The sequence below is a fragment of the Oncorhynchus nerka genome, linkage group LG1 (assembly GCF_034236695.1).
Source record: "Oncorhynchus nerka isolate Pitt River linkage group LG1, Oner_Uvic_2.0, whole genome shotgun sequence".
Taxonomy (NCBI): Eukaryota; Metazoa; Chordata; class Actinopteri; order Salmoniformes; family Salmonidae; genus Oncorhynchus; species Oncorhynchus nerka.
This window is the reverse complement of record NC_088396.1, coordinates 22,105,041-22,131,003: the sequence shown is the minus strand read 5'-3', so window position 1 is coordinate 22,131,003 and position 25,963 is coordinate 22,105,041. Positions and strand designations below refer to the sequence as shown.

The 25,963-nt window shown below is 44.7% G+C and overlaps 1 protein-coding gene across 1 annotated transcript in view; it reads left to right on the top strand.

Annotated features, from left to right (window-relative positions):
- aff3 (AF4/FMR2 family, member 3) overlaps positions 1–24,482 on the top strand; it is a 37,862-nt gene extending 13,380 nt beyond the window's left edge. The window contains 17 exon segments of the mRNA XM_029648964.2: positions 448–522; positions 617–670; positions 822–862; positions 1,274–1,325; positions 3,075–3,112; positions 3,299–3,488; positions 10,547–10,591; positions 10,594–12,690; positions 12,870–12,997; positions 13,275–13,481; positions 13,638–13,701; positions 14,269–14,405; positions 14,497–14,568; positions 22,425–22,518; positions 22,633–22,682; positions 22,825–23,030; positions 23,208–24,482. Of these exon segments, the coding sequence (XP_029504824.1) occupies positions 448–522; positions 617–670; positions 822–862; positions 1,274–1,325; positions 3,075–3,112; positions 3,299–3,488; positions 10,547–10,591; positions 10,594–12,690; positions 12,870–12,997; positions 13,275–13,481; positions 13,638–13,701; positions 14,269–14,405; positions 14,497–14,568; positions 22,425–22,518; positions 22,633–22,682; positions 22,825–23,030; positions 23,208–23,329 (3,672 nt within the window). The 3' untranslated portion in view covers positions 23,330–24,482.
- The last annotated feature ends 1,481 nt before the right edge of the window (positions 24,483–25,963 follow it).

Here is a 25,963-nt window from a genome sequence, read left to right as displayed (position 1 = left end):
AGAGTTAGATCTGCATGTTCTTTTATTTAGAAAGGTAGTGAAGTAAAAGTTGTCGATAAAATAAATAGTAAAGTACAGATACCCAAAAAACGACTTAAGTACTACTTTAAAGTATTTTTACTTAAGTACTTTACACCACTGTAGGCAGGGAAGTAGAGAGTAATCTGAGCCACTGTTTCAGAGGGAGTCATGATAAATAGCACAGCACTCCCTCTAGTGCCATTCACCTTCTATTGGCAAAAATATCCTCATTGGGCACTTAAGCCTGTACCATGAGTCAACCCCAGAAAACTCAAATTCTTATACTGTGTGTGTGTGTGTGTGTGTGTGTGTGTGTGTGTGTGTGTGTGTGTGTGTGTGTGTTTGTGTGTGCAGATGCTTGTCAGTAATGTTAGTAAAGTCTATCCAATCTCTGTGACCTCTGACCTCTAACCTTCATACCCCCAGGACATGAACAACTCCTGGCAGTCCCAGCAACCCTCAGGAGGTGGCCAGGCCCAGTGCTTCCTCTACAACCCTAAAGTAGGCCTATGTGTGTGTTTATGTGTGTGTGTGTGTGTGTGGGGGGGGGGGGTCTTTAAACTTTATCAATCTATCTCTCTCTCTCACTCTCTAGGACACAAAGCAGCACACTACTCTGCACAAACAACGTATGTATTCACAGTCTAAGGTGTGTGTATTTGTGCGTGGGTGTATCTGTGTGAGTGTGTGTGTGTGTCTGTAACCTTTCTCTATCAGGCTGCTCAGGAATATATTATAAGAATGAATATGTTGGTCAAACCTGCGTGTGTGTGTGTCCTCACTCCCTCTCTCTCTGGCAGCTCGGGGGGATGACCCACCCTCACCTGGCGCCTCACAAATCGTAAGTGGGACACGAGAAATATATTCTACCTAAGGTCACCAAACAGTGCCGGGGCTGTAATACACACACACACACACAGACACACACACACACACACACAGAGGGGGAGTAGTACTAATCTGTCAGTTTTAGTTGTGCAACAAACATGACGTAAAAACACCAGGATACCAGGCCAAAGGTGACCTGACATTTGTGTGAACTTTTCCAGTAGCAGAACAAAGAGTATCCTAGCTTATTAACCCTTTATATCCTCTTTCTCAGTCAGAGGTGGCTTGAATCTCATTACCCCGTCAAAACTAGACATTATAGCCTTTGTATACTGTACTTCATACTTCACTTTTACTTTACTTTATAGTACCATTACTTTACTTTGGTCTTTCTCTTGACGTATGTTTTTCTCATTTTTCCCAGCATGCTCGCTGATGACTTGAAGCTCAGCAGTGACGATGATGATGCTGACAAGGTAGGAAAGCCCAGGAACATTCTACAAACCTTTTCAAAAATGTTTACAACATTTCAGAATGTCTCTCTCTCTCTCATGACCTGAGCTAAATGTTTCCTTACTTCCATCCGCCCTTTCTCTTTCCTCCCTCCTCCCCTCCACCCTTCCTCCCCTCCACCCTTCCTTCCTCCCTCCACCCTTCCTTCCTCCCTCCACCCTTCCTCCCTCCACCCTTCCTCCCTCCCTCCACCCTTCCTCCCTCCACCCTTCCTCCCTCCACCATTCCTTTCTGCTCCCTCCAACCCTTCTCTATGTTCATCCTACTGTACATAAAAAATAAAAGGAAGCCTAAATATTTTTGGGGGTAACTATTAACAGGACTTTGTGACTGAGTACGTTGGCTACATCCCTTATTTGAAGTTGTATGAACAACATAGAAAGGAGAGAAGAGAAACAGTTAGTTGGAAGGGTTGGTAGGAAGACAGGGGGGAGGAGAGTGAGAGGTGCTCCCTGCAGTGAGTGCGGTTCTGGGCCAGGGCTGGAGTGAAAATTGGAAGGAGAGGAGAAGGAGAGAGAGAGAGAGACTGGAGAGTTGGCAATAGTTGCTCTCTGAGGGAGCTGTCTGTGCTCTTTCTGTTAGAATGGAGATGCATTTCGCACACACACACACACACACACACACACACACACACACACACACATCTAAAGTGACATCCCCTTCTTGTTTCCATTTCTCCATCTGTATTCATTTGATAGAACTGGAAGCTGAAATCGTCTGGCACGCTTTTGCCATATTGTTTTCACCTGTCCAATAGCACTTCAATATGAGCAGCACAGGAGTTCCACTGCTTGCTTATTGTTGACAGATCTCTCTTGTGTTGTGGATAACTGCTCCTGCACCGTAGGAGCTTCGTGATTTACATAAATTAGCTGAAAACCAGCACTAACACATGGTTATAGTAACAGTATAACACTATAACAGTATAGCAGTATAACAGTATAACAATATAATAGTATAACAGTATAACAGTATAACAATATAACAGTATTGCAGTATAACAGTATAACATATAACAGTATAACAATATAACAGTATAACAATATAACAGTATAACAGTATAACAATATAACAATATAACAATATAACAATATAACAGTATAACAGTATAACAATATAACAGTATAACAGTATAACAATATAACAGTATAACAGTATAACAGTATAACAGTATAACAGTATAGCAGTATTGCAGTATAACAGTATAACAGTATAACAATATAACAGTATAACAGTATAACAGTATAACACTATAACAGTATAACAATATAACAGTATAACAGTATAACAATATAACAGTATAACAGTATAACAATATAACAGTATAACAGTATAACAGTATTGCAGTATAACAGTATAACAGTATTGCAGTATAACAGTATAGCAGTATTGCAGTATAACAGTATAAGAGTATAACAGTATAACAATATAACAATATAACAGTATAACAATATAACAGTATAACAATATAACAGTATAACAGTATTGCAGTATAACAGTATAACAGTATTGCAGTATAACAGTATATGTAATCAAATTTTGGCAGGCTAATAGCATAACCATCGATCAAGCAACATTATGGACTAAATGTTCAACTCCTGTTGCTGCAGATACATTTTTTGCTCGACAATACTGGTGAAATGAAGATCATGCTGTACATTATGAATGACACCAGTCTCTTTGACCTCCCTTCTCTGTCATCTTTCTACTAGGGCCCTGAACAGTCAGCCCCCTGGGTTATTAACAACAGGTACTAGATGTGTCTACTGCATTATATGTGTGTGTGTGTGTGTGTGTGTGTGTGTGTGTGTGTGTGTGTGTGTGTGTGTGTGTGTGTGTGTGTGTGTGTGTGTGTGTGTGTGTGTGTGTGTGTATCTGTGTGTTTGTGTATCTGTGTGTAATCTGACCCCTCTCTGGTGTGTTTGTTGATTGACAGTCTGTCGGAGCAGCACACACACACACATGGTGGGAGGGTGAGACATTCCAGCTCAGACTCTTCAGGCTCAGACTCCTACAGTGAATTGGAGGAGGAGAGCAGTGGCCAGCGCTCCCTTAGCCCAAGCCCAGAAACACACTCCGATCCTGGGACACCCACCGACACTCAGGCCCTTGGCTGCACCAAGGAGGTAGTACCCCCACACTCACTTTGTGTCACACTGCTGTCTGTCTCTATACCATATCTCTCTTTAGCTGTCTCTCTTTCATGGTATTTCTCAATCTCTCTCTTTTAGAGATTTTTCTCTCACCCTTTAGGCTATTATACCCTTTAGGCTATTATACCCTTTAGCCTCTTATACCCTTTAGCCTCTTATACCCTTTAGCCTCTTATACCATTTTACTCAATTTTTTCTCTCTGCCTCCTCTCATTTCAGATTCTCTCTCAATTCAATTCAATTCCATTCAAAGGGCTTTATTGGCATGGAAAACATATGTTTACATTGCCAAAGCAAGTGAAATCTATCTGGGGAGGGGGAGGGGGAGGCAGGAATTAGGAATGCACGTGAGCTAGTCAAGGGAGGGGGTGAGACCAGGGGGAGGAAGCAGGGGGAGGGGAGTTTCTGTAGGAATTAGAGTCTGGGTGTCATGTCAACAAGCCCAGTCCCAAATAGGAAAGCCCACTGGAGGTGGGAGTCCTGGAGATTCAGTTTCACGCTAACATTTCATTAGCGTTAGCATGACAGTCTCCCACACTAATAACCAACTGCAGACTCTCTATGCTCCGCCAGCTTACGCCCAACTAAGCTAAACTAAAGGTAAGGGAAGCTTTCAAATGGAATGGGTTAGCAGTTTCATTGGCACTGAGTTACAAGCATGTAAATGCACAGGGGGGTCTGTTTAGAAACAGTGGTGAGAAATAGGTCTTTATTTGAGGAGCTGGTGGGGGGGGATATTGTCGAAAGAGGGGGACAGGAGTTGGGGTTTAGGTTAGCTATGCAGAGAGAGTTGAGTAGGGGAAACCTGCTTCTACTGCCTGTATGAATAGAAGGCCCTATGTGTCTGTCTCTGACCATAGCTGGGTCTATTACTGTACATGCGGTATATCAGGCCCCAATAGAGGTGGTGAGGCTGAGGGGGGGCGTAAGGGAGTATATTTATTTAGTGATTTCTATTGCCTTCTTGTCAAATAGCGCCAAGCCAGAACAAACTGAGAATTGACAAACTAGGTCCTGAAAATTATGCAAAGCACACTGGGAGTTTCCTTCCTCAATTGAAATTACAATCCATCTCTGAGCTGAAGAGAGATCTTATCTATGGATGATCGAATTCGAACTGGGGTTTCAACCGAGCATGTTTGGGTGGGTGGGGAGGGGGGTAGGAAAGAGTGCTTCAGAGTTCCAGGTAGAGGGAAGGAGGGAGGGAGGCAGGAGGCAGAGAGGGTACAAGAGACGCAGTGTCTTCTCTGGAAAAGGGAATAAGGGAAGGGGGGCAGTGTTTGAGTAGAGGAGTAGAGGTTTAAATAACTCTGGTCAGCTACTGGAGAGAGGGATATAGAGGGGGAGGAGAGAAACATAAAGAAAAGAGAAAGAGCAGGAAAGCAGTGAGTATATCCTCTCCTTTTTAAAACTATCTTCTTCCCTTTCTGGGTTACTGGGTGAATTGTTAGGCAGAATAAACAGCCAGTGTGTGAGTCATTAGATAAATGGGAGGGGGCTTTAGCCTCTGTCAGAGCAGATGTGTGTGGATTCTAGTGGTAGTAGGAAATGTCAGGTCAGATGTGTGTGGATTCCAGTGATAGTAGGAAATGTCAGGTCAGATGTGTGTGGATTCCAGTGATAGTAGGAAATGAAGGTGGGTTGAAGAAGTAGTCCATTTAAAGGGCACTGTTCAAAGTTTGAGCTTCTTAGACTATGGTTGAACGAGAGGCCGTTTTTACAGTGTTTCCTCAATGTACTCTACATTTACAGTGTAGTTTTGACTGTGGTGGTAAGAGTGAAGCCGGGACTGGGAGTGAGTGATGTGTGTTGGTAGTGTTTGTTCTATGGGTTGTGTGTTTTGGAATAGTCCAATGTGTGTCCTGGTTTTCAAGGAATCTATCGTTTACTCATCAAATCAAATCCAATTTTATTAGTCACTTGCGCCGAAAACAACCTTACAGTGAAATGCTTCCTTACAAGCCCCTAACCAACAGTGCAGTTTCAAAAAATACAGATAAGAATAAGAGTAACAAGTAATTATAGAGCAGCAGTAAAAAAATAACAAAATATACAGGGGGGTGCCGGTACAGAATCAAAATAACAATATATACAGGGGGGTGCCGGTACAGAATCAAAATAACAATATATACAGGGGGGTGCCGGTACAGAATCAAAATAACAATATATACAGGGGGTGCGGTACAGAATCAAAATAACAATATATACAGGGGGTGCGGTACAGAATCAAAATAACAATATATACAGGGGGTGCCGGTACAGAATCAAAATAACAATATATACAGGGGGTGCGGTACAGAATCAAAATAACAATATATACAGGGGGGGTGCCGGTACAGAATCAAAATAACAATATATACAGGGGGTGCCAGTACAGAATCAAAATAACAATATATACAGGGGGTGCGGTACAGAATCAAAATAACAATATATACAGGGGGTGCGGTACAGAATCAAAATAACAATATATACAGGGGGTGCGGTACAGAATCAAAATAACAATATATACAGGGGGTGCCGGTACAGAATCAAAATAACAATATATACAGGGGGTGCGGTACAGAATCAAAATAACAATATATACAGGGGGTGCCGGTACAGAATCAAAATAACAATATATACAGGGGGTGCGGTACAGAATCAAAATAACAATATATACAGGGGGGTGCCAGTACAGAATCAAAATAACAATATATACAGGGGGGTGCCGGTACAGAATCAAAATAACAATATATACAGGGGGGTGCCGGTACAGAATCAAAATAACAATATATACAGGGGGTGCCAGTACAGAATCAAAATAACAATATATACAGGGGGTGCCGGTACAGAATCAAAATAACAATATATACAGGGGGTGCCGGTACAGAATCAAAATAACAATATATACAGGGGGTGCGGTACAGAATCAAAATAACAATATATACAGGGGGTGCCGGTACAGAATCAAAATAACAATATATACAGGGGGGTGCCGGTACAGAATCAAAATAACAATATATACAGGGGGTGCCAGTACAGAATCAAAATAACAATATATACAGGGGGTGCCGGTACAGAATCAAAATAACAATATATACAGGGGGTGCGGTACAGAATCAAAATAACAATATATACAGGGGGTGCCGGTACAGAATCAAAATAACAATATATACAGGGGGTGCGGTACAGAGTCAAAATAACAAAATATACAGGGGGGTGCGGTACAGAATCAAAATAACAATATATACAGGGGGGTGCCAGTACAGAATCAAAATAACAAAATATACAGGGGTGCGGTACAGAATCAAAATAACAATATATACAGGGGGTGCCAGTACAGAATCAAAATAACAATATATACAGGGGGTGCCAGTACAGAATCAAAATAACAATATATACAGGGGGTGCCGGTACAGAATCAAAATAACAATATATACAGGGGGTGCCGGTACAGAATCAAAATAACAATATATACAGGGGGTGCGGTACAGAATCAAAATAACAATATATACAGGGGGTGCGGTACAGAATCAAAATAACAATATATACAGGGGGTGCGGTACAGAATTAAAATAACAATATATACAGGGGGTGCGGTACAGAATCAAAATAACAATATATACAGGGGGTGCGGTACAGAATCAAAATAACAATATATACAGGGGGTGCGGTACAGAATCAAAATAACAATATATACAGGGGGTGCGGTACAGAATCAAAATAACAATATATACAGGGGGTGCGGTACAGAATCAAAATAACAATATATACAGGGGGTGCCGGTACAGAGTCAAAATAACAATATATACAGGGGGTGCCGGTACAGAATCAAAATAACAATATATACAGGGGGTGCGGTACAGAATCAAAATAACAATATATACAGGGGGTGCGGTACAGAATCAAAATAACAATATATACAGGGGGTGCGGTACAGAATCAAAATAACAATATATACAGGGGGTGCCGGTACAGAGTCAAAATAACAAAATATACAGGGGGTGCCGGTACAGAGTCAAAATAACAATATATACAGGGGGTGCCAGTACAGAGTCAAAATAACAATATATACAGGGGGTGCCAGTACAGAGTCAAAATAACAATATATACAGGGGGTGCCAGTACAGAGTCAAAATAACAATATATACAGGGGGTGCCAGTACAGAGTCAAAATAACAATATATACAGGGGGTGCCAGTACAGAGTCAAAATAACAATATATATAGGGGGGTGCCGGTACAGAGTCAAAATAACAATATATACAGGGGGGTGCCGGTACAGAGTCAATGTGCAGGGGCACCGGTTAATTTAGGTTGTATGTACATGTAGGTAGAGTTAATTAAAGTGTCTATGCATAGATGACAACAGAGAGTGGCAGTGGTGTGGAGAGGGGAGGGAGGTGGGGGGGTGGGGGCAATGCAAATAGTCTGGGTAGCCATTTGACTAGATGTTCAGGAGTCTTATGGCTTGGGGGTTTAGCTGTTTAGAAGCTGTTTAGAATCCTCTTGGACCTAGACTTGGCGCTCCTGTACCGCTTGCCGTGTGGTAGCAGGGAGGCACCGCCTGGTATAGAGGTCCTGGATGGCAGGAAGCTTGGCCCCAGTGATGTACTGTCATGTCACTGTCACTTGCTCTTTTCCCCTTAGTCTCTCTGTCTCTCATTCCATCACTCTATCCTTCCCCCTTAGGCTCTCTCTCTCTCTCTCTCTCTCTCTCTCTCTCTCTCTCATTCCATAACTCTACCCCTCCCTCCCCCTAAGTCTCTCTCTCTGTCTCTCATTCCATCACTCTATCCCTCCCTCCCCCTTAGTCTCTCTCTCTGTCTCTCATTCCATCACTCTATCCTTCCCCCTTAGTCTCTCTCTCTCTCTCTCTCTCTCTCATTCCATCACTCTATCCCTCCCTCCCCCTAAGTCTCTCTCTCTGTCTCTCATTCCATCACTCTATCCCTCCCTCCCAGTTAGTCTCTCTCTCTGTCTCTCATTCCATCACTCTATCCCTCCCTCCCCCTTAGTCTCTCTCTCTGTCTCTCATTCCATCACTCTATCCCTCCCTCCCCTTAGTCTCTCTCTCTGTCTCTCATTCGACCACTCTATCGCTCCCTCCCCTTAGTCTCTCTCTCTCTCATGTTGTCACTCTATCCCTCCCTCCCCCTTAGTCTCTCTCTCTCTCTCTCTCTCTCTCTCTCTCTCTCTCTCTCTCTCTCTCTCTCTCTCATGTTGTCACTCTATCCCTCCCTCCCCCTTAGTCTCTCTCTCTCTCTCTCTCTCTCTCTCTCTCTCTCTCTCTCTCTCTCATGTTGTCACTCTATCCCTCCCTCCCCTTAATCTCTCTCTCTCTGTCTCTCATTCCATCACTCTATCCCTCCCTCCCCCTTAGTCTCTCCCTCTCATGTTATCACTCTATCCCTCCCTCCCCATTAGTATCTCTCTCTCTCTCTCTCTCTCTCTCTCTCTCATGTTGTCACTCTATCCCCCCCTAGTCTTTCTCTCTTCACAGAACAGTGTGACCATAAGACCTACCCTCCTCATCTGTCTTTCATCCTGTTCCTCCCTACACACTTTATAAACATTTGTATTTTCAAGGACTATTTTATATTGCATTGGTCTTCATTCAACACATCAATATTTTTGTAGGAAAATCTTATCTGGATATATATATATATATATCTCCTTCCGTGGCCTCCAACTGATCTTAAATGCAAGTCAAACTAAATGCATGCTCTTCAACCAATCGCTTCCCGCACCTACCCGCCCGTCCAGCATCACTACTCTGGACGGTTCTGACTTAGAATATGTGGACAACTACAAATACCTAGGTGTCTGGTTAGACTGTAAACTCTCCTTCCAGACTCACATTAAACATCTCCAATCCAAAATTAAATCTAGAATTGGCTTCCTATTTCACAAAGCATCCTTCATTCATGCTGCCAAACATACCCTCGTAAAACTGACCATCCTACCGATCCTCGACTTCGGTGATGTCATTTACAAAATAGCCTCCAACACTCTACTCAACAAATTGAATGCAGTCTATCACAGTGCCATCCGTTTTGTCACCAAAGCCATATACTACCCACCATTGCGACCTGTACGGTTTAGTTGGCTGGCCCTCGCTTCATACTCACCGCCAAACCCACTGGCTCCAGGTCATCTATAATTCTCTGCTAGGTAAAGCCCCGTCTTATCTCAGCTCACTGGTCACCATAGCAGCACCCACCCGTAGCACGCGCTCCAGCAGTTATATCTCACTGGTCACCCCCAAAGCCAATTCTTCCTTTGGCCGCCTTTCCTTACAGTTTTTTGCTGTCAATGACTGGAACAAACTGCAAAAATCACTGAAGCTGGAGACTCATATCTCCCTCACTAGCTTTAAGCACCAGCTGTCAGAGCAGCTCACAGATCACTGCACCTGTACATAGCCCATCTGTAATTAGCCCATCCAACTACCTCATCCCCATACTGTATTTATTTATTTATCTTGCTCCTTGGCACCCCAGTATCTCTACCTGCACATTCATCTTCTACACATCTACCATTCCAGTGTTTAAATGCTATATTGTAAGTACTTCGCCACAATGGCCTATTTATTGCCTTTACCTCCCTTATCCTACCTCATTTGCACACACTGTATATAGACTTTTTCTACTGTATTATTGATTGTATGTTTGTTTATTCCATGTGCAACTCTGTGTTGTTGTATGTGTTGAACTGCTTTGCTTTATCTTGACCAGGTCGCAGTTGTAAATGAGAACTTGTTCTCAACTAGCCTACCTGGTTAAATACCTGGTATTTTTCTCGCTGATCAGAACGATTGTTGTTTTTGGCTTAACCCCAAGACCAGGCTATCTGTTTTGATTGAATATAGTCCAAGCACTTTCTGCCAGTTAATTATAGTGCAAGTTACTGTTTAAAACCAATGTGGATGTATAAAAGTCAACTTGTATCACATGATCCCTCTCCTTTGTTGAGCCTACCTGACTGTTTCTCCCCTCATCCCTCTCTCCTTAAATCTGTCATCCGTCTCCATCCCTCTCTCTGTTTTCTCAGATATATCACCCCTCCACCACTCAGTGGCAGCTGGATAAGTGGCTGAAAAAAAAGTCCCCAAAAAATCCTCTTCCTGCGACCAGGATCCCAGCAATCACGACCACGCCCAGAGAGCTACAGAGGACCAGTCGCTCTCCCCAGACCCCCACAGAGCTCCATCTCCATCCAGACCCTGGGGGATCAGAGAGGACTACAGCCCCAGCCAGAGCCCTGTTCCCAGCCCGCGCTTTAACTACAGCCCCAGGCATAGCCCTCGGCCTAGCCCTGGCTACAGCCCCTGCCCCAGCCCCAGCCCCTGTTCCAGTCCTTGTCCTAGCCCCACCCTAAGACACAGCCCCATCCCTAGCCCGGTCCTCAGTGTCTGTCCAAGCCCCTTCCCAAGCCCCAGAGCCACCTGCAGCCTTAGTTCCATTCCCCAGCACCCCCCTAGGAGTCCTAGTCCTAGCCTTACTCATTCTAGCCCCCGCCGCTATCCTCAGGTTCGAAGTCCTCATCAGGAAAGCTACAGGCCTCCCACGTGGCCTAGCCTAACAACCAGCCCGAGCCATAGACCCAAAATCAGGCCCTGGACTGCACCTGTACCCAGCACTGAGCCCAAGAGCAAGCCAAGACACAGTCCATATCCTCAGCCTCCACCTCAGCACAGCTCCAGGCCTAAATCCACACAGACCCAGCCTGTTCCCACTCCCAAGACCACAGCCAAGGCAGCCCCTGCACTGACCACTGAGCTGAGCCACAGGCACAAACACAGACCCAGGCCTAGTCCTAACTCGAGTCCCAAGCTTCATTCTCAGCCTAGCTTGAAACACGCACGCACTCTAGACCCCAAAAGCCAACACCTATCAACCTCTGGACAAAGGCCTAAGGAGAGTAGCAGACACAGCCATAATTCCAACTCCAACCCCAGACCCAGTAATGGGCCTAGTTTGACAACCAGACTCAGTACCAGTCTCAGCCCCACACCCAGGGCCAAGACCTTACCCACCACAGACCCTAGCAGAGAGACCAGCAGCAGGGTTGGTCACTGTTCCAAATCCAGCCCAAAGCCACATTCTCTGCCTAACTCCATAGCTAGTTCTGAGCCTCGCGCTAAATTCAGCCCCAGCCCTAGACCCAAAGTCAAGTCCTGGGCCCCTGCTCCCCACTCAAAGCTTCCACAGAGGAAGCCCCAATCCAGGGAGAGAGAACAGGAGGTGGACAACCGGAGAGAGACCCATGCACCAAAGAGGAAGGTAGACAGGCAGACAGAGGGAAAGGGGGAACATGAGGTAGAGAGACAGACAGAAAAACAAGGAGAGAGGCAGGGGAAGAAACAGAAGGAAAGAAAGGAGGAGAGACAGGGAGAGAGAAGACTGGCGGAGGAGCAGTTGCTTAGACGCCCCTGGGTCCAGAGCTCAGAGGAGGAAGAGGACGTAGAGGAGAGAAAGAGGAGAAGGGAGGAGAGAGAGAAGGAGAAGTGCAAGAGGAGGTGGAAGGAGCAGCAGCAGCAGAGTGGTGAATGGCAGGCCGTCCAGCCCAAGCAGAGACCTCACACCAACAGCGAGCGCCGCCACCATCCCATCGACCCACAACGCCACGGGACCAAGAAAAAGAGGAGGAGGAAGAGTGAGGAGGAGGAAGAGAGACAGTCTCAGCCGGACCCTTCCCCTCCACCATCACCCTCCTCCCCCACTCCTGTTGTCCCACCAACGGACTCCTCCGCCTCTTCAGAGTCCGACTCAGAGCCCGATCTGCCTCCCAACGTCACCAAAGTCCCGGCCGACTCCACATCAAGCCAGCGTCCCATCCCCAGGAGAGGCTACCAGGGCCCGGGGAGGCCCGCGGATAGCAGGCCCAGAGTGCTCTACCCCAGGCGCACCACCGCATCCAACCCAGGCCAGGGGCACCAAATCCAGGGAAAGCAGAAACTCTACACCCTGGTCCCGTTTGGACGTCGTGAGCTGGCCGCAGCCTCCCATCGAGGCCTGAGAAACTTGGTGGTGCAGATAGACCTCTCCCTGCTCAACAGAGTGCCTGATACTACTACAGGCACCCCAGCCTCTCACAAACACTCTTCCTCCTCTGCCTCTTCCAAGCATAAAGAAGCCATGAGACACCTGTGCATCCCCGAGACAGAGAGAGGAGACAGCAAGAGGAAACGCAAGGTAACACACATACTCCTGTTTCTCTATAGACCTCCAGTGTAAACAAGATAGTTGCACTGTAGCTAGTTTACCATGGAATACTATTGTCATCCTTTACTGAGACCTGAAGTCCCTGTTACTTCACAGCTACAACAGCCTGGTGTCCGTGGTTCTGCCATAATATGCGTGTTTCCTCCCAGTCAGAGAATGGAGTCCAGCACCACAGAGAGAGTAAGAGGAGCAACTCCCAGACCAACGGCCCCTCTGCCCACACAGAGTCTACAACGCATAGACGTCTAGACCCTCACTCAGACACCAGACACAACGGGTGAGACTGGAACACACACACTCTCATACACACTCTCATTGACACTTATACACACAAACACAAACACACACACAAACACACACACACAAACACACACACACAAACACACATATATACACTGAGTAGATAAAAGATTAAGGACACTTGCTCTTTCCATGACATAGACTGACCAGGTGAATCCAGGTAAAAGCGACAGTATATATACACACGCTGATACATACATAAACACTGTAAGAAGTACTGACTGTGTATTTCCGGGGGTTGTATGTGTGAGCAGGTTCTTGGAGGACTATCTGGACAGTACCCCTCTCTCTGACACCCTCGGCCCCACCAAGCCCCCCATCAAAACACAGAACCCAGAGCCTAAGATGGAGGTTGAGTGTTGTGTTGGGGTGTCAGGGCAGTCTCAGCCCGAGTGTGAACCATGGGGACCTCCTTTACAACGGGCAGGGGGACAGAGAGGAACCGTAACCAACCATGAACCGTGAGTGCCTGACTGAAAAATAAGGCCACTGTCAGTCTTAATGACCACATTCTACAGCCCAACCTAGACCGTCAGAAGCAGTCAGTAGCTACCACATAATAATATATTTGTCTGCTCTTTCCTATTGACTTCCTCCCCCTTTCCATCCCTCTGTAGCCCACATCATGCTGAGTACTACATGCATGAAGCCAAGAGGATGAAGCACCGTGCAGATGCCATGGTGAGACTGGTTCAGGACTGGGTTAGGACCGGAAGGACTGTTCTAACACTGAGTTAGGGATGTTAAAAATTGTTCCGTCATTTTCTGGTTGCTAAAACTCTGATAGTTCGCCTAATTTCAGTTTATGTGACAAAATAAGCTAGTATAGTGTAGAGAATCATTGTACCATCTAATCCGCTGTGAAATAGATATTTTTCATAAGCAAAAATATTGTTGTTTCAGCTGTTTGAAGCTGGTGTAATAAAACCGAAAGTGAAAGAAGCAAAAACAAAACTTAAGACCAGGAAGTATAGAAATAGCGCACATAGAACAGATCTACCGCTTCTTAGACTTGCTTTCAATGAGAAGGATAGATCTATAACTCACATTTCTATGTGAATTTGGTCGGTTTGACCACAAAGTTACATATTGCCACTTTAAGACTGTTTCAAAGACATCAGTAACATTTTTAAGATAAGTTGGCTAAAATGATAAGGACCCTTTTACAGGATTAAGTGGCTAGTGAGCTCTTCCAACTTCATTCATTTCCTATCTCTCTTACCCAGTATCTCTCTCTCTCTGTCTCAGGTGGATAAGCTGGGGAAGGCAGTGAACTATGTGGATGCTGCTCTCTCCTTCATGGAGTGTGGAAAAGCTATGGAGGAGGGACCACTGGAGGCCAAGTCTCCCTATACCATGTACGCAGAGACAGTAGAGCTTATCAGGTGAGACAAACACACACTCACACGCACACACAAACACAGACACACACACACACACACACACACTGTAACAGTGATCCTCTGTGGTTGTCAGGTACGCCATGAAGCTGAAGAACCACTCTGGCCCAGGGGCTAGACAGGAAGACCAACAGTTGGCCGTACTGTGGTATGTCACTAGCAACGATTGTCCAAATTGTTGAAAGGTCAAAAATAAAGTTCTGATCAATGTAAGAGGTGCATAATGGGGTACGATAGTCAACGCGTTTTGAATTTTAAAAACCCAAGAAACATTGACTGAACCTTTGTTTAATGAGATCCATAAAATCTATGGAATCCAGACAGTTTAGGTGGCAATTTCAATTTAATGCCAACATTTTTTAAAACCATATATGGCCTATTTATGCATTTTGTGATTACATTGATGGAGTAAACTTCTGGAAATACCAACTAATTTGGGCATAATTAAAAAGAAAATTAGGCCTACTCTCTATACAATCAGCATATTTCTATGGTAGGCCTACCAATCCCTCACAATCTCCCAGCTTTCACCATGGTTTTCATTCATAATCATGATTGTTTTTGTCAAATCCTCATGCATATTCAACATTAGATGGAGACTGTGTTTGAGAAAAGTCACCTAACCTAAATGCTCTAGAATTTTCAAGCACAGAAATAGTTGATGTTGGTTGTTCATTTTTGGGAGCGGCTTCCTTTGTGGCTGAGTTAGGCTACTTTGTAAACATTAAATCTCAACTTTTTCAAACTCTACAAAAATTAACACCCACATGTGCAACAATCCCTTTCTTGTCTTTCTTGTGATGTAAATATTGTTTGTGCTTTTAATCCCTGTCAAATCAAATCAAATATTATTTGTCACATGCTTCTTAAAAAACAGGTGTACACTAACAGAGAAACGCTTACGTACCTTCCCAACAATGTAGAGAGAAAGAAAATTGAGAAATAATAAAGAAGTTAAGCACAATAATAAAATGTATAATAAATACATCATGAGTAACGGTAACTTGGCAATATACAGGGGGTACCAATACTGAGTTGATGTGTAGGTGTACGGGGTAAATAAGGAACATATGGACATATAACTAGGAATAAAGTGACAAATAATAAACAGTAGAACCAGCGTATGTGATGTGTCCCAAAAGTTATTGCAAAAAGGGTCAATGCAGATAGTCCGGGTAGTTATTTGGTTAACTATTTAACTAACTATTTAGCAGTTTTATGGCTTGGATTTAGATGCTGTTCAGGGTCCTGTTGGTTCCAGACTTGGTGCATCGGTACTGCTTGCCGTGTGGTAGCAGAGCGAACAGTCTATGGCTGTAGTCTTTTAGGGCCTTCCTCTGACCCCACCTGATATAGTTGTCCTGGATGACAGGGAACTCGGCCCCAGTGATGCCAAGCAGTTGCCATTTATTTTATTTATTTAACCTTTATTTAACCAGGTAGGCAAGTTGAGAACAAGTTCTCATTTACAATTGCGACCTGGCCAAGATAAAGCAAAGCAGTTCGACAGATACAACGACACAGAGTTACACATGGAGTAAAACAAACATACAGTCAATAATACAGTATAAACAAGTCTATATACAATGTGAGCAAATGAGGTGAGAAGGGAGGTAAAGGCAAAAAATGCCATGGTGGCAAAGTAAATACAATATAGCAAGTAAAACACTGGAATGGTGGTTTTGCAATGGAAGAATGTGCAAAGTGGAAATAAAAATAATGGGGTGCAAAGGAGCAAAATAAATAAATAAATTAAATACAGTTGGGAAAAGGTAGTTGTTTGGGCTAAATTATAGGTGGGCTATGTACAGGTGCAGTAATCTGTGAGCTGCTCTGACAGTTGGTGCTTAAAGCTAGTGAGGGAGATAAATGTTTACAGTTTCAGAGATTTTTGTAGTTCGTTCCAGTCATTGGCAGCAGAGAACTGGAAGGAGAGGCGGCCAAAGGAAGAATTGGTTTTGGGGGTGACTAGAGAGATATACCTGCTGGAGCGTGTGCTACAGGTGGGAGATGCTATGGTGACCAGCGAGCTGAGATAAGGGGGGACTTTACCTAGCAGGGTCTTGTAGATGACATGGAGCCAGTGGGTTTGGCGACGAGTATGAAGCGAGGGCCAGCCAACGAGAGCGTACAGGTCGCAATGGTGGGTAGTATATGGGGCTTTGGTGACAAAACGGATTGCACTGTGATAGACTGCATCCAATTTGTTGAGTAGGGTATTGGAGGCTATTTTGTAAATGACATCGCCAAAGTCGAGGATTGGTAGGATGGTCAGTTTTACAAGGGTATGTTTGGCAGCATGAGTGAAGGATGCTTTGTTGCGAAATAGGAAGCCAATTCTAGATTTAACTTTGGATTGGAGATGTTTGATATGGGTCTGGAAGGAGAGTTTACAGTCTAACCAGACACCTAAGTATTTGTAGTTGTCCACGTATTCTAAGTCAGAGCCGTCCAGAGTAGTGATGTTGGACAGGCGGGTAGGTGCAGGTAGCGATCGGTTGAAGAGCATGCATTTAGTTTTACTTGTATTTAAGAGCAATTGGAGGCCACGGAAGGAGAGTTGTATGGCATTGAAGCTTGCCTGGAGGGTTGTTAACACAGTGTCCAAAGAAGGGCCAGAAGTATACAGAATGGTGTCGTCTGCGTAGAGGTGGATCAGAGACTCACCAGCAGCAAGAGCGACCTCATTGATGTATACAGAGAAGAGAGTCGGTCCAAGAATTGAACCCTGTGGCACCCCCATAGAGACTGCCAGAGGTCCGGACAGCAGACCCTCCGATTTGACACACTGAACTCTATCAGAGAAGTTGGTGAACCAGGCGAGGCAATCATTTGAGAAACCAAGGCGGTCGAGTCTACCGATGAGGATGTGGTGATTGACAGAGTCGAAAGCCTTGGCCAGATCAATGAATACGGCTGCACAGTAATGTTTCTTATCGATGGCGGTTAAGATATCGTTTAGGACCTTGAGCGTGGCTGAGGTGCACCCATGACCAGCTCTGAAACCAGATTGCATAGCAGAGAAGGTATGGTGAGATTCGAAATGGTCGGTAATCTGTTTGTTGACTTGGCTTTCGAAGACCTTAGAAAGGCATGGTAGGATAGATATAGGTCTGTAGCAGTCTGGGTCAAGAGTGTCCCCCCCTTTGAAGAGGGGGATAACCGCAGCTGCTTTCCAATCTTTGGGAATCTCAGATGACACGAAAGAGAGGTTGAACAGGCTAGTAATAGGGGTGGCAACAATTTCGGCAGATAATTTTAGAAAGAAAGGGTCCAGATTGTCTAGCCCGGCTGATTTGTAGTGGTCCAGATTTTGTAGCTCTTTCAGAACATCAGCTGATTTGGGAGAAGGAGAAATGGGGAAGGCTTGGGCGAGTTGCTGTTGGGGGTGCAGTGCTGTTGACCGGGGTAGGAGTAGCCAGGTAGAAAGCATGGCCAGCCGTAGAAAAATGCTTATTGAAATTCTCAATTATGGTGGATTTATCAGTGGTGACAGTGTTTCCTATCTTCAGTGCAGTGGGCAGCTGGGAGGAGGTGTTCTTATTCTCCATGGACTTTACAGTGTCCCAGAACTTTTTTGAGTTAGTGTTGCAGGAAGCAAATTTCTGCTTGAAAAAGCTAGCCTTGGCTTTTCTAACTGCCTGTGTATAATGGTTTCTAGCTTCCCTGAACAGCTGCATATCACGGGGGCTGTTCGATGCTAATGCAGAACGCCATAGGATGTTTTTGTGTTGGTTAAGGGCAGTCAGGTCTGGGGAGAACCAAGGGCTATATCTGTTCCTGGTTCTAAATTTCTTGAATGGGGCATGTTTATTTAAGATGGTTAGGAAGGCATTTAAAAAAAATATCCAGGCATCCTCTACTGACGGGATGAGATCAATATCCTTCCAGGATACCCCGGCCAGGTCGATTAGAAAGGCCTGCTCGCTGAAGTGTTTCAGGGAGCGTTTTACAGTGATGAGTGGAGGTCGTTTGACCGCTGACCCATTACGGATGCAGGCAATGAGGCAGTGATCGCTGAGATCTTGGTTGAAGACAGCAGAGGTGTATTTAGAGGGGAAGTTGGTTAGGATGATATCTATGAGGGTGCCCGTGTTTAAGGCTTTGGGGAGGTACCTGGTAGGTTCATTGATAATTTATGTGAGATTGAGGGCATCAAGTTTAGATTGTAGGATGGCTGGGGTGTTAAGCATGTTCCAGTTTAGGTCGCCTAGCAGCACGAGCTCTGAAGATAGATGGGGGGGCAATCAGTTCACATATGGTGTCCAGAGCACAGCTGGGGGCAGAGGGTGGTCTATAGCAGGCGGCAACGGTGAGAGACTTGTTTTTAGAGAGGTGGATTTTTAAAAGTAGAAGTTCAAATTGATTGGGTACAGACCTGGATAGTAGGACAGAACTCTGCAGGCTATCTTTGCAGTAGATTGCAACACCGCCCCCTTTGGCAGTTCTATCTTGTCTGAAAATGTTGTAGTTTGGAATTAAAATGTCAGAATTTTTGGTGGTCTTCCTAAGCCAGGATTCAGACACAGCTAGAACATCCGGGTTGGCAGAGTGTGCTAAAGCAGTGAATAGAACAAACTTAGGGAGGAGGCTTCTAATGTTAACATGCATGAAACCAAGGCTATTACGGTTACAGAAGTCGTCAAAAGAGAGCGCCTGGGGAATAGGAGTGGAGCTAGGCACTGCAGGGCCTGGATTCACCTCTACATCGCCAGAGGAACATAGGAGGAGTAGAATAAGGGTGCGGCTAAAAGCAATAAGAATTGGTCGTCTAGAACGTCTGGAACAGAGAGTAAAAGGAGGTTTCTGGGGGCGATAAAATTGCATCAAGGTATAATGTACAGACAAAGGTATGGTAGGATGTGAATACAGTGGAGGTAAACCTAGGTATTGAGTGATGAAGAGAGAGATATTGTCTCTAGAAACATCATTGAAACCAGGAGATGTCATTGCATGTGTGGGTGGTGGAACTAATAGTTTGGATAAGGTATAGTGAGCAGGACTAGAGGCTCTACAGTGAAATAAGCCAATAAACACTAACCAGAACAGCAATGGACAAGACATATTGACATTAAGGAGAGGCATGCTTAGTCGAGTGATCAAAAGGGTCCAGTGAGTGGAGAGGTTGGTTGGGGGTCACGGCGATTTAGACAGCTAGCCAGGCCATCGGTAGCAAGCTAGCATAGGATGGAGGTCTGTTATTAGCCACCTCTTGCGTTCCGTCAGTAGATTCGTGGGGTTCCGTGTGGTAGAGGGGATTAATCCAAATCACAAAACAACAACAAAAATAAAAACAATGGATATAGTTATAGAGGCCCAAGAAGAAAACATAATACTAATAAAAATAAATAAATTGTCCGATTGTCTATTCAGATAGCAGCCGGTAAGACAGCTAATGGTTAGCAGGCCGCAGATGGGCGTTCAGGTAACGTCGCGACGGAGGAGCATGCCGGATAACTCCTTCCGGTAGATAATGTCGGCAGTCCAGTTGTGAAGGCCCGGTGGGGCTCCGCGTAGGCAGTAAAACGGGTCCGGATAGGTGACTGCAGCCCAGGAGTGATTGATTGAACTCAGGAGTGATTGACGGAGCTGGCCAGCTCCGGAATAATTGATGTTTGCTCCGGAATCGACGAAAGCCGATAGTCACACGGATAGCAGCTAGCTAGCTGTGAGATCCAGGTATGAATGTCCAGAGAGCAGTTGAAATCCAGGGATATGGAGAGAAAAATTGGTCCGGTATGTTCCGTTCCGAGCCGCGCTGCGCCGTACAAAACTGGCGATAGATTTTCGAGCTAAAGGATAGCTGATGACCACAAACCGTGGTTAGCTGAATACTAACGATTTGCCAGTAAAGAAGCTAACTAGCTTCTGATTAGCTTCTGGATTAGCTTCTGGGCTAGCTTCTGGCTAGCTCCTGGCTAGCTTCTGGCTAGTTTCTGGCTAGCTTCTTGCAGTTTCTGGCTAGCTTCTTGGAGGATTACAGATTTGAGGTAAATAATACTTTTTTATAAATATAAATTGGTGAGGCGGGTTGCAGGAGAGTGTTTTGAAGATGAGTTGATGGAAAATAAAAATAAAATGTATGTGAAAAAAGTTGTAAATATATATATATACGGGACACGACAAGACGAGGACAAAAGACGTCTGAACTGCTATGCCATCTTGGGCACTATACCAGGCGTACACCATACCAGTGATGCAGCCAGTCAAGATGCTCTCAACGGTGCAGCTGTAGATTTTTTTGAGGATCTGAGGACCCATGCCAAATCTTTTCAGCCTCCTGAGGGGGAAGAGGCGTTGTCATGCCCTCTTCACGACTGTGTTGGTGTGTTTGGACCATTATCGATCCTTAGTGATGTGGACACCGAGGAATTTGAAGCTCTCTACCCGCTCCACTACAGCTCCGTCGATGTGAATGGGGGCTTACCAGGCCTTGCATTTCCTATAGTCCACAATCAGCTATTTTGTCTTGCTGACGTTGAGGGAGAGGATGTTGTCATGGCATCACACTGCCATGTCTCGAACCTGCTCCCTGTAGGCTGTCTCATCGTTGTCTGTGATCAGGCCTACCACCGTTGTGTTGTCTGAAAACTTAATGACGGTTTTGGAGTCTTGCGAGTCCACGCAGTCATGGGTGAACAGGGAGTATAGGAGGGGACTAAGTATGCACCCCTGAGGGGCCCCGTGTTGAGGGTCAGTGTGATGAATGTGTTGTTGCCTACCCTCACCACCTGGGGAGGCCCGTCAGGAGAGGGAGGTGTTCAGTCCCAGGAATCTTAGCTTAGTGATGAGCTTTGAGGGCACTATGGTGTTGAATGCTGAGCTGTAGTCAATTAACAGCATTCTCACATATAAGTGTTCCTTTTGTCCAAGTGGGAAAGGGTGATGTGGAGAGCAATAAGGGTTGCGTCATCTGTGGATCTGTTGGAGCGGTATGCAAATTGGAGTGGGTCCAGGGTGTTTGGGATGATGGTGTTGATGTGAGCCATTACCAGCCTTTCAAAGAATTTCATGGCTACAGATGTGAGTGCTACGGGGAGATAGTAATTTAGACAGGTTACCTAGGTGTTATTGGGAACAGGGACTATGGTGGTCTGCTTGAACATGTAGGTATTACAGACTGGGTCAGGGAGAGGTTAAAAATATCAGTGAAGACACTTTCCAGCAGGTCAGCGCATGTTCTGAGTATGCGTCCTTTTAATCTGTCTGTGAATGTTAACCTGTTTAAACATCTTACTCACATCGGCTACGGAGAGCGTGATAACACAGTTGTCCTGAACAGCTGGTGCTCTCACACATGGTTCAGTGTTGCTTGCCTCAAAGTGAGCCTACAAGGCATTTAGCTCGTCTGGTGGGCTCGTGTCACTGGGCAGCTCGTGGCTGAGTTTCCCTTTGTAATCCGTGATAGTTTGCAAGCCTTGCCACAACCGACAACCATCAGAGACGGTGTAGGAGGATTCGATAATAGTCCTGTATTGATGCTTTGCCTGTTTGATGGTTCATCAGAGGGCGTCCAAGCGTCAGCGGTGAATAGATTCAGACAAAAAAACGACTATGTGCCATTGTTGACATTTTGAAGGGGTCTTGCTGGTTTGAGCCAGCATAATTCACTTTTGCACAATCATAACATCAACAGGGAAATGCTTTTTGTACAAAAGGGAAATGCTTTTTGTTTTATTCTATTGTGCTATTGACTGTACGTTTGTTTATTCCATGTGTAACTCTGTGTTGTTTGTGTTGCACTGCTTTGCTTTATCTTGGCCAGGTCGCAGTTGTCAATGAGAACTTGTTCTCAACTGCCTACCTGGTTAAATAAAGGTGAAAAAAACAAACAAACAAAAAAAACAAGCAAGAGTTAGAATGTGCTTTGCTTTTCTTTTTAAATAAATCGGTCCAGCAACTAATTGGTCCAGAAAATAATCACCTATAGGATGTGGATTATGTATTTATTTACTGGGCATTTCTCTCTCTCTCTGTGTGTGTGTGTGTGTGTGTGTTCCCTAGTTTCCGGTGCCTTGCTCTCCTATACTGGCAGATGTTTCGTCTAAAGAAGGATCACGCCCTGAAGTATTCCAAGGCTCTATTGGACTACTTTAAGGTACAGACCTCACCAGCAGCTATTTTAACTGCTGGATTTAGTGAGATGCAATTAAAAGCAGACATGTTAGATTAGATTGGTTAGATTGTAAATGTGTTTTATCTGTCATCCCAGAGTTCTCCAAAAGTGCCTACTACTCCCCCAATCTGGAGCGACTCGGGAAAGTAAGAAAGACTCCCTCTCTGTCTCTCTTATCCCCTCTCCCCCTCGCTCTCTTTCTCCATCACTCCAATATATTTGTGAATGTAGTACTATGTTGATTTGACTCTCCTTAGCGAAGTATCATTGTGTTTTTCTCATTGACAGGGGCACAGGGGGACCTCCCTCGTCCCTCTCCCCCAGCCCCTCAGCCCTCACCCTGGGCTCTCACACTGGCAGCTCCCCCTCCTCCCTCATCAGCATACCCCAACGTATCCACCAGATGGCAGCAAACCACCTCAACATCACCAACAGTGTCCTCTACAGCTATGAGTACTGGGAGGTAGCAGATAGCCTTGCCAGAGACAACAAGGGTAAGAGAGGCTACCTCTTTATTAGCAAATAAATAACTGGACTGAAATTACCTCTTTGTTTTTTTTAGAGAGAGAGTGAGAGAGAGATAGATCAGTTTGTTGAGACTAGGTTTCAGTGTTTTATTAGATGTGATCTAACCCCCCACTTTCTCTCTCTCTCTCTCTCTCTCTTTCCAGAGTTTTTTAACTATTTGAACACCCTGTCGGGGCCGTTGACTCTCCACAGTAGTATTGCTCATGCAGTCCAGTACACCAGACAGGCTCTACAGTGGATACGCATCAGTGCCAATGTGGGTTAGTGGAGGGAGGGGCGAGACCATAGAGAATGATAGAGAAAGTATCCCTATATAGTTCCCATTATGGTGTCTGTGAGCGCACCGGCAGCGCCATCTCCATTTTTAAGTAGTCAATTTTATTCTTCACAATTGGCTGATCCCTCCTGATGAGCTGGTTGGACATGACTCCAACAGGAAGTTGACTGTCACCCAGTTGACCGCATTAAAATGGTGGATGCCCTCAATGCTGCTCCCATGCTAACATGGCCTTTTGGCCACTGGAGGCCTCTATCATTCTTTATGGGTGAGACCCAACAACCTGGCTTTTAAGGGAAGGAGGGAGAGAGGGACACAAGTGATTAGAAATTGACGATTCCCCCTGTATTCTACATTTTCAGGATTAGTACTTCAATTAATACTTCAATTCTCAGCATGTATCATAAATGATGGATTGGATGTATACACAGTAGCGCCTTTCCTGGTGCTCAAAGAGCTTCACTTTGTATGGGGGGAAGGTGTTGTTAATCCTACAAACAGGCAAAGGAACTGTTTAGTATATATTTTACTCTTCCTCTTGGGATTCTCTGTGCAGATCTTTAAAGTTCCACGTGGATTCAATGCCTTCAAACTCGCTGCTTTACCAAACGTGCCACATATGTAATCACAAAACACACACAGAAACTGTCTTAAAACGGAAACGGAAGAGAAACATCATACAGTGCACCTGTGAGGACTTTGATTTCTCTACCGTACAAAAGGACAACAGACATATCACCTGGACTACATCTCCCATGGGCCTTACCAGGACTAATGGTTTCATTAGGGGAAAGGTGAAGTTGGGATTTGGAGTTTTATTTTGGGCTGTCAGACCCCTCATCCTAAAATGTAGACCAAGTTACTGCTAGCTTTTCTGTATGACTACACTGTGAGATGGCTCTTTTAAGAACATTTAGAGATGTCTTTCACTTTTTGATGTCTTTTTATGTGCAATAGGTGTGTCAGATTATTTGTTTTTAACAAAAATACCAAAACAATGGGATTTGGTTTTGTTGCCAAGTGGATGGGCCAGCATTCATGTTCCTGTCTATGCAAAATTATTATTTATAATATGGTGTAATGTAATTATCAAAAGTTGCATACCGAATTGTATTTCATAAATGTCTTTTTGATATTGCAATTTGTATGCATCTCCATGTTTGTTGAAGCAAAGTTGGTATATGACCTCCTAAAGTCTAACAACAAGGATTTATCCCCAAATAGAACATGTTTAATGACACCTAATAATCGCTCAGATATTTCCTAAATTCTATTAGTGTCCCCACTCAACTTTAAATATTTAGATGAAGGTATGTGTCTGTGTGTGTGTGTGTGTGTGTGTGTGTATTCCAGTTAAATGTATTTGTGATCAGACTGTGCTTCTCTCCTTCATCTCTCTGTCTGACTGACTCCCTACCCACTGGACACACACTGGTTGAATCAACATTGTTTCCATGTCATTTCTACGAAATGACTTTGAACCAACATGGAATAGATGTTGAATTGACGTTTGTGCCCAGTGGGCAGCCTCTCTTTCTTTCTGCTCCCTCCCTCTCCCCCATCTTTCTGTCTTCTTTCTCTGAGTAGGTTGTCTGATAGAGCTAGTTCTTTTTTCGACATCACTTATTACCCTGATGCCCTTTGCACCAATAGGAAGACTGTTATGGCAAGCCTCAGCATCCGCTGTCTGGAACCATAGCAACAACTCGGAATAGCCAATGAGACTGGGGAGGATGTAGCCTAGCCTACATCTGTCCGCGTGACAGGTGCAACGCAATGAGACCCTGAGAGGGATTTTTTAAAAGCATCAGACAGTCTATATTTAGATTTGGCTACTGTATATGAAACATGACAGTGGAACAAACCTGAAATATCACATGTGCTTTGACTTCATGCATCGGATTTCCCAGACTGCGCTTCTGTGGGGTTAACGGTTTATACATGAAATAACGAATGGGCATTGCACCCAATGACGTGCGTGGGATCAAATTGCCATCCATTCAGTGAGATCACTGGAGCAGAGATTGTAATTTAACTTATTTTCAGATGTTTAGATGTTGCTGTTCACATCTACATAATATTGGATATACTAAAATATTAAGGCCAATCATCATAGGCCCACTAATGTTCAGCGGCTGATAACATATATTGCTACACGGTTACAACAGAGACTTTCGAGATAACGGTTTACCCGGTATCAGTAGGCCTACACTGGACTGAACTGAAGTATCATAGCTCCACCACGTTTCGGTATTCTCCGCATGTATGTCGCCCGTGCGTCATTTTGTGAAGTCTGTGCGCGTGCTGGAATAATAGCGCCATCTGCTGTCTGGTTAGTCTAGGGTTTCCGAGGACACTGGCTGGTGGCCAGTCTGCATCAAAGCACGAGACAAAAGATTTAAAAGTATTCTTTCTCTGTCGCACTATCTGTCACACACTCGGCCTAGTCTACACGCAGCCCTATATTTGGACTCTGTGACTCTAGTCCTCTTCTTGGCTGCCTGCATGGATTTTTTTTGCCCGAGAGCCATGGCTACCATATATTATATGCAGATTGTGTATTGCGTTTTTCAGTTTTCAAATCGTATTTGTCACATGCGCCGAATACAACAGGTGTAGGTA